General features: G+C 40.0%; 1 protein-coding gene across 4 annotated transcripts in view; it reads right to left on the reverse strand.

Annotated features, from left to right (window-relative positions):
• PTPRZ1 (protein tyrosine phosphatase receptor type Z1) overlaps positions 1 to 8,920 on the reverse strand; it is a 191,057-nt gene extending 182,137 nt beyond the window's left edge. For all 4 annotated transcript variants that reach the window (XM_050785075.1, XM_050785074.1, XM_050785073.1 and 1 more), the window contains exon 1: positions 8,801 to 8,920. In XM_050785075.1, coding sequence (XP_050641032.1) covers positions 8,801 to 8,858 — 58 coding nt within the window. In that variant the 5' untranslated portion in view covers positions 8,859 to 8,920. The remainder of the gene's footprint in view (positions 1 to 8,800) is intronic.
• Between the last annotated feature and the right edge of the window lie 749 nt (positions 8,921 to 9,669).

Below are 9,669 nucleotides of genomic sequence, written 5' to 3' on the forward strand. Positions count from 1 at the left end.
AATAATTTCACAAAAAACACAAATTGCTAAAATGAAAAAGCAATAGCTAAATGTTAATATCTATTTCATAACAGTAAACAAAAAGCCAAGTTCTAACAAATTATGTATGGAGAAAGAAAATAAATGATGGAGAACGAGAATATGTATCATTGATGAAATGAATATTATGTGCCTGTGTCTGGATAAAGGTCACTTGGAGTCCCCATCTCAGAAGTTGGTTCATTTATCCTCCTACCTGCTGATAGACTTGAATCTTTGGACCCACTCCAAGACTGCCTGGCCTCTTGAAGTTTCCCTGGCTTTCAAAGACCATGAGGTCAACCACCACAGAGCATACTCCTCCTTCTAGGGTTACTCTGAAATTGAAACTGCCTTAAGAAGAGAGAGAGACGGGAAAATTTCCAGGACCTTTGTCTTGTGGCACTAGCTTTGTTTTAGGACAGCATAAAACCTGCCAGTATCTCCACCTTAAGAAAAATGAACTAAAATTAGTAGTGTCATGAAGTTGGCCTAGATTTGTGGTTTTAGTCCCAGGCTGTGCTCTATAATCACCTGGAGAGTTTTAAGAAAATGTCCATGTCTGGGCTCAGCACCCATACATTTTGAAGTACTTGATTTGATGCCTAGGCATCAGTATGATTTAAAAGTCTCCCAGGTGCGTAGTCAGCTTGGGCTGCTATAACAAAATACCATTTACTGGGTGGTTAACATAACAGACATTTATTTCTCACAGATCTGGAGGCTGGGAAGTTTAAGACTAAAAGGCCAGCAGATTTGACTTGTGGCGAGGGCTCTCTTTCTGGATTGCAGATGGCTGCCTTCTTGCTGTGTCTTTACATGGTGGATAGAGAGAGGACTCTGGTCTCTTTCTCTTCTTATGCAGGCACTAAACCCATCCATGACAGCTTCACCCTCATGACCTAATTACCCTGCAAAGGTCCTATCCCCAAATATGATCACATTGGTAGGTTAGGGCTTCAACATGAATTTTGGAGGGGACACAAACATTCAGTCCATAACAGTAAGTAAGTTCAAAAAACGCAGCCAGGATTGAGAATTATCAACCTAGATAAATGGTTGTCAGCGTTTTTGTGCACTAAAACACGCATGACAATAATATCCCGCATGCTCCTCAAGGATATCCTTATGCTCCTTTGGGCAGATCATGATTTTACACAACTCTGTGTGGCAGCTGAGACAACACCACCTTGACATATCCTATTCAAGAAAATGTGTCAGAATGCAAGTGGGTAAAAATTTAATAATAGAAATAATTTTTAATCTGATAACAAAATGAATAAAAACCATTAGAAAATCTAGAAACTTCCTTATATCTGGCCAGCATGTTTTAAGCATGTAATCAAGACTCTGGTTATTACCATGATCTCTGCTTAAAGGAGTAATTTTAAAAATCAATATTTTATTTTATTCCTACTCAAGGTACTGAGTTAATCAGTTCAGAGAAAAGAGCTCATAGTGAGACCCATCCTTAGGTAAATACATTAGAGCTTTAGGATTCAAGAAATAAGCAGTTCAGACAGTGACAGTGAAAAAGTAGAAAATTTATCCAGTAAGTGCTAAAGAGGAAGGCAGAAAAAGAGGGTACAATGTTTCTCCAACAGCAGGAAGATATCTATATTCTCATCATAATTATGAATATTCTAACAGAAAATCCTTCTTTCTTACTAATGAATAAATTATTTCCAAATACCCAAGTACTATATTTCCAAGGAAACTTGTAAAAAAAACTATCCCCCGTTAGTGTACACATAAATTGACTTGTACTTATTGAATAAGACCAAAAAGTTCACATTAACCAGTACCCAGAATAACTGAGTTTACTTTAATATCTGTGGGCAAATATCAGAAGGGGGGAAAAAAAGACAACCAGCCCATTTTACCACACTGGAATATTTAGGCAGAAACATCTGTCAACTCATACTTTAAAAATGATGTTAACTGCAAAGACCCCCAAATGATATTAACAAGGTAAAAATATTTTTAACTAATGGTTTCAAATAGCATTAATCTCTTCCCTATCAAACTTTTCATCAAGTGCTGAGCAAACTTAAGTTTATTTAATTATCTTAAACTCATGCCAAAAGAAAGTGAAGCTGAAGAGGAAATAGCAACAAAAAAAGAAAAAGAAAAGGAGGGATAAATGAATGAAGGATAAAAGCAGGAAGGGAGGGAAGACAAGAGGAAAGAGGAAGGGAGGAAAAATAGAAGGAAGGAAGGAAAGAAAAAAAGGAAGGGAGGAAGGGAGGTTAGAAGAAAATAAAGCAAATATCCTAACAAAAGATCATCTCCTTTTTTTCTGCTTTTGACTCCTATGAAGATTTTTAACTGATCCCATGCCCCATTCCATTTGAATTCAACTCAGTTCAAGTATTTGCTATGTGCAGAGTTAAACTTGTGCAGCACATCACCTCTAGGATTAATGATAAAACTATTGACAAACTCCAAAAGCACATACAGCCCCATGATGAAACTGCACTGCCCATCATTTGCCTGGTTTTCAAAACTGTTTTGTGCCACTATCTCTTATGGTCTTCTTGACTAGAGGAGACTTAAACCAATATGATAGCTTTTGGCTGACTGAAAATACAGTGTTGATGGGCTCAAGATACTTTACTTCTCATTACTGACCACCGAGCATCCCCCATTGCCCTCTCCTCCCCAACACCAGAGCAGCACAGGAGTATGCACTTAGACACATATAAAGTGGCACACTAGCTGACTTGATGTTCTGGTCGCCTGGGATGTATCCAAAACTCATTGGTGCCAACTCATCTAGAATTAAAAGCTCACTCAAGACTGCTTCTGTAAGTACACATTCAGTATCAATCACAGGAGCTTTATTTTCCATGTACAGATAGTGTTTGGATCTATGTGATGCTTCTACAGGCACTAATCACATTCATGACAGCTCCAGCCTCATAGAGGATGCTTATATGCTTATGTGTATTTCTGGGAGAATCAATGAAAGTGAAGTTTGCATACCAAAAGTGACATTAAAGATGGACAGGTCAAGGTGAATACTGGCCTTACTCCCAGACTGAGATCATAATCAAAAGAGGGAAAGACCAGTGAAAATTGGCCAGTCTCAACAACAAACAACTATTTTTTTTTCTAAGAAGCTTCATGGTACAATCTTTCTATAACCTTATACATTAAAGATTTATTGGCACCTACTGTAAGTGCTAAGTTCAAGAATGCAATGTTGTTGAAGTTTTCATTGAATTCTTCAATGAATGAATTTAACAATGAATGAACGACGAATGTAAGAATGGATTCTTTACCCCCAAATAACGTAGTCGAGTTGAGGAGACAGATAAATTGAAAAACAATACAGTGGATACCAGAACAAATTTTAGAAAATGTGCTATGGGAGCAGAGCACTCACTCCCGAACCAGCAGTTAATCTCTTCTGTTCAACCTCAGTCCATAAAGGCCACAAAATGGCCACTGAACTCTTTTCACCTATTGCTGCTCTACCAAAGGCCCCATCATGTTTCTGGATGTTTGCAGGCTAACACAATACAAACCATAAATAACTCACATGCATGAACACTTCAAACAATTTTAATGACTTTAGAAATTTTTCTAGTTGAGTTGATGACTCCTCATGAGTTCTATCAATCATTATTTTACCAGCGTTTTTTTGTTGTTGCTCCAAAACAACACTGTCCAGATGGAGATGTTCCATGTCTGCAGTGTCCCATGTGGTGGCCACGAGCCACACAGACTACTGAGCACTTGAAATGTGGATAGTGTGATTAGGGAACTGAATTGTTTTATTCTAATAAATTTTAAATTACATAGCTACATCTGCCTAGTGGCTATGGTATTAAACAGGACATTTCTAAAACGTAAGTGTTTTAAGATTGTGCTATATGATACTTTTTCTTTCTTTTAATTTCTATACATTATGCTATACATGTCTCTGACAAATTGCAAACACAGAGAAAAATTGGTTTCCTTTTGTAACCTGAAGTTCCTTCTAGGAATGAATCTCAATAAGACAGTAAAAGTTGAAACACAGTTAAATATATATATACACACACACACACACAAACACATAAACATATATATACACTTTTATGTATATGCATATATATACATTTATATATATGTATGTATACACACATATATCTCTCTCTTGTTTAAACTGGCTCTGACTTTTACCATTGGAATTCTCAATGGAGCAGGAAGCATTTTAAAATATCTGAGAGTTACCATATTCAACACATTAAGAGATATTTGGAAAAGACTTATTTTCAACTAGTTGTGAATAGAAAAAGTATATTTAAAACAAGATTTAAAGAAAGTTTTCATTGTGGGATTGAATCAGATTAGCTGAGCTGTGAGCATCATGAGTTTTTAAGTCTCTCTGTATGTTGATGCATGGCTGAATTATTAGTGCCTAGCATGGTGCCTTGCAGATGTCAGGCAATTAGTGAACATCTAGAGAATGAGTAGTTAAAGTAGCATGGCTGGAATGATTCTGTATCTGGAGCACAGTGAATGCTACATGACCATATGCATGTGTGAAAACTTTCAAGATGGTAAAAATGTAAATTATGCCGTAATTTTCAAAAAAGGACAAAAAAGTACTACAAGAGTACATGGGCAAAATCACGAAAGGGATCCTCAGGAAAGCAAATGGCACTGTAAAATGTACCATCACATCACATGTAAGCAAGCTAGTGAATGCCAAACAGCAAACTGATCCTGGGAATGAAAAGAGGAAACGCCTCAGGCTCTGGAGTGGGAAGGAATACACAGGCTGAATCAGGATGTGTGATGTTAGGCAAGTTACCTGAGTTCTCTGTGCTGGGTTCCCTCATTTGTAAAAGGTGTAAGATGAAAACACCAATATCAAAGGGTATTGAGGAGAATGAAATGAGAAAATGTACATAAAATGCACAGTGCTGAAACTGCACCTAGTAGACACTTGAGGAGATGGTAACTGAAAATGAAACACAGGCTCGTTTTCTTAATTATGCCTTCCTTTGAGATCTTCTGGTCCTGACTGAGGGGGTTCCATTTCCATGCAACAGTCTAACGGTCAGCAAATGGGTGGTCAAGCAAAGTCTCTCATATTAGACAGTACTCAAATCTTTTCGGAGTTAAAGGTAATGAGAAAACGCAGCTCATGCTTCCAGAAAAACCTGAATTTTTGCCAGAAGCAAAATTCCCACAACATAAAATTTTAAGCAAGATCTTAATTCTCTAGTGCAGACATGAGAGTAGAAATGAATTCATCAATGAAATGATTTCTCCTGGCAAACACCCCCGACTGGAAGCAACCACAGTATATGTAAAAAGGAGAGAAATGAAATGAAGAAAATTCCAACTCTGCAATCAAAAGGAATTAATTTTCTGAATAGAGACTAGTTATTATTTGGGCAAAAGGCATGAATATTTTTTATATGTGTTTACAATTTGTTTTCAGAGGATAAATACACCAAACTGAGAGTCACAACATACCGAATTTCACGGACTCTAAAACCAGCATAAATTAAGAAGTTAATTCTTGCGGTGGCGGAGTTGGGTATAATTTGTTGTTAATATGGCTCTTAAAGCAGTAAGACATGACTAAAAAGTTCAGAATCTGATTCATTACATATTTAATAGTAATATTTAAACATTTGAACTTAGTGTACCTTGCAGCACTATAATTCACTGAATTCAAAGATCCTGAATTCTCTCATTAATTGGAAGAAATTATTTCTTAAAAGCTCTTAAAATATCTACCTCTCCTCTATGACTCATAGTTAAGCCTCCTTACAGGAAAGCCACTGTGGTTTTTCCGATAAGATATACCTGTTCAGTGGGTCAACAAAAATTTGTTTTGATTCATATATTCTGATAAGTTTTTTGTCTAGAAAGTTATTTGAAAGAAGCAGTTGGTCTATTAGGCCCAGTTCAAAACATCAGGACATTTTAGATACAAAATGATATGATCTGATCACTAAGACCTTCTTAATTGCTAATAATCAATATCTTAGTGAACTCTATAACTTGTTCCTGGATAAATGTTAAGAATGGCAGCCTAATGTTCAAATTGTATTGAGCTGTCCTCCTGTACAGCAAGCCTCAGTCAGTTGACAGACCCTTACTGAGCATTTATTACATGTGTAATACCTCATTGGCTCCAAGAACACTGAAGATGAGGGGTAAACGCATCCACAAACACTGAAGTAGATGCTGAGTGAAAAATTATTGAAATGGAGCCTAACTTTTTCATTTGAAGATAATCTGCCTCACTTTTTCAAAACATGCTGCTCCAAGATCAAGATATTTATGTTACTTGACGTTGCCAATGTCTCCAGGTCAGCCTGTTGGCAACTACATAAAAGGCCAACTTTGTTAAAATGGTGAGGAATACAAAAGTAATCACCTTCCAGTCTCAACAAAAGTCATTTTGAGTTCCAATGCAAGCTTACATTCAGTAGCATTACATAAGCTTGTGATAGTCTTTAAAAGTTAAATTCTTTACACTTAAATTTTACATCACCAAAGACGTAAAGAAAATATCCAAGAAACTGAAAACTATACAACCAAAAACAGGCTACAAATAATGCTTTACAGAGAAAAACCTTTGCAAATGGGGTTTATTTAGTATATTGACATAATGGAATATTAGCCACAAAAAGGAATGAAGTACTGATACATGCTATAACATCGATGAAACTGAAAACATTATGCCAAGTGAACAAAGATAGACAGAAAAGGCCACAAGTTGCATAATTCTATTTATACAAAATGTCCATGATAGGCAAATTTATAGAGACAGAAAGTAGGCCGGGCGCGGTGGCTCAAGCCTGTAATCCCAGCACTTTGGGAGGCCGAGACGGGTGGATCACTAGGTCAGGAGATCGAGACCATCCTGGCTAACACGGTGAAACCCCGTCTCTACTAAAAAATACAAAAAACTAGCCGGGCGAGGTGGCGGGCGCCTGTAGTCCCAGCTACTCAGGAGGCTGAGACAGGAGAATGGCCCGAACCCGGGAGGCGGAGCTTGCAGTGAGCTGAGATCCGGCCACTACACTCCAGCCTGGGCGACAGAGCGAGACTCCGTCTCAAAAAAAAAAAAAAAAAAAAAAAAAAGAGACAGAAAGTAGATTAGTAGTTGCTAAGAGCTGGGGTCATGGAGAATGGGGAATGGCTGCTAATGAACATGGGGTTTCTTTTTGGGGTTATGAAAACATTCTGGAATTAGATAGTGGTGATGGCTGCACAACTTCACAAATATACTAAAAACTACTGGACCATTTTAAAAAGATGACTAGTATAATGTGTGAATTTTATTTTATTTTTCCAAAAGGATCCACAACATGCTCTGGGCATGTGGTTTTGAAGACATACAAAGCAATACTCTCTGGTTTATTTCCTTGCTACTGTGATATTTACTTAAATAATTTAAGTACTAAGAGGACCTGGCTTCATTGTTAAAATAGATCTATAACAGAAATGTGAATTCAACACGTGTGTGTTTGATGACCACAGTACTTTTTAAAAATGTCTTCCCCTCTCCAGAACTCACTATAAGGTTTTAGAATCATCGGGGACCAGAGATTCCTCTGCATGTTTTATGTGTCAACTGTGCATCACACCACCACTGAGCACTTTCATAAAGCCTTTGAAATTTAAATTCTGTCCGTGTGGGGGGGTCTATGGGCATTATCACCATATTTGCAATGTAATTCTCATTTATTAGAACTTAAAAATGATTTCTGTCTGTAAAGGTTACTGTGCCAAGAGCAGCACCATCTATTGGATGAAAATGTACACTTAATATCTACTCTATTACGAACCATCTAAAATTTAAAAATTGGGAGCCTCTGAAAAGAATTAAATATGTGTACGTGCAAAGCGAAGCACAACACTTTGTAACTTTCAGGTTAATGCGTAAACCAATTATATTCCATCGCGATGGAAAATCATGAAGGAAAAAAAGCATTTATTTAATAAAATGCAAAAGTCCAATCTTGCACTTCTCGAAAATCACTGGAAAACTTGAGTCTGCATCGCAGGTAAAGGAAATGCTTAAACTGACTATTTGAGAATGCAATTTCGGTTTTAAATGTAACCTGGATGGTGTGGATGAAAAATGAAATCTATGAATAAGTGTATCAACCTGCAGCTCTCCTCTGACTTTGTCAGCACTGGCAAAACCTAGAGATTTTGATTGAACTTTTTCTTTTTTTTTTTTTAAGTAATTGCCCAGACTTGAATATGACTAAATTGAAAGTAATAAAAAACCCTGAAAACTCAGGTTGGTGCTTGTTCCTGTTACTACCTTTCAGATGTGTGTGTGTGTCTGCAATTCACATCAGACACGTGTACTTTTCATTTAAGCCCATCGTACCTGTAGCATAAAAATGAACAGCAAAAAAGACAGTACAGTACGCAGCCCCGCACCACAGTTGTATTTCTGGTCATTTATTTATCTTCGTATGTATATCTAAAAGGCTATTTCTACACTTTGCAAAAGAGGAGAGAAGAACGGTGGCGGCAAGGATCTGAGTAGCCCCAGCTCTGTCTCCTGGGGTCCGGGGCACGAATGCCGGCGGGCGGATGGAAGGGGCGAGGGCGAGGGGCGGGGAGGGGGCGCGCAAATCCCACGCAGCTGCCTGCACCGCGCGGCCGCCCGCTCCGTGGGAGCCCAGTGGCGGTCCCTTTTTCCCCCTGGCTAGATGGCGGCGGCGGCAAGTCGCGGACACGCTGAAATACCCCAACCTGCATCCCACCGATCCCAGAGCTGAAACCCCACCGAGCTCTTCTCACTCACCCAGGCGGCAAACACAGAGGAGCTGAATGCAAGCGAGGAAGCGCTTTAGGATTCGCATTTCCAGACGGTCTGCGGCCCCTCGCCGTGCGGCTCTTCTGCTTCTCAGAGTAGAGAGGGAGGGGGCGCGAAGGAAATGTTTTCTTTTTTTTTTTTTTTTAAATCCTCCAGTATATAGATCGAAGTGAGATCGTGCGTGCGTGTGTGTGTTGCGTGTGTGTGTGTGTTTTGAATGTGGTATGTGTGTGAGAGAGAGACAGCGAGAGACAGCGAGAGACGGCGAGAGGAATAATCTGGAGAAGCCGCGCGGTGGTGGGGCCCGGGGCCGCTAGCCTAGGCGCATGTCAGCCGGCGTGCGGGACTTAGCCTCCTTCGCCGGCTGCTGCGGCCGCGGTCTGAGCGCTCCGAGCGCAGCGAAGCCTGAGTGCCGGGTGCGCGCTCCAGCCGGGCTGTGCGCGCCGCGGCTCCTGGCGGGGGCGGGGGCGCAGGATCGCGCTGCTGGGAGCGTGCCGCGGACCCGGGGTCGCGCGGAGGGCGGGGGGACGCGGCTGCAGCTCTGGCCAGGGATCCCAGGGTAGCAATTCACACCCGGACAATCTTCCCCCTGTCCGCTGCCAGTGGTTTCGCTGCCCTGGAGTTAGAGGGATCCGCTGGGGTTTCCAGTGTTCGTAGAACATTGGAACTCCTTCATCACTTTGGAAGGGAAGGGAAGGGAAGGCCGAACCCCCATTGTCCCGCACAGCCAGAGGTTGACCTTTGAGTTTCACCTCTAGAAGTGTTTTTCATTTTATTGTTCTCTGCAGATGCTTAAGTGGGTCCAGTCAGAATGTGGTGGAGGTGCCTGGGTACGTTGTTTCCCTCCCTTTTTTTCT

This window comes from Macaca thibetana, chromosome 3 (assembly GCF_024542745.1).
Source record: "Macaca thibetana thibetana isolate TM-01 chromosome 3, ASM2454274v1, whole genome shotgun sequence".
NCBI classification, from domain to species: domain Eukaryota; kingdom Metazoa; phylum Chordata; class Mammalia; order Primates; family Cercopithecidae; genus Macaca; species Macaca thibetana.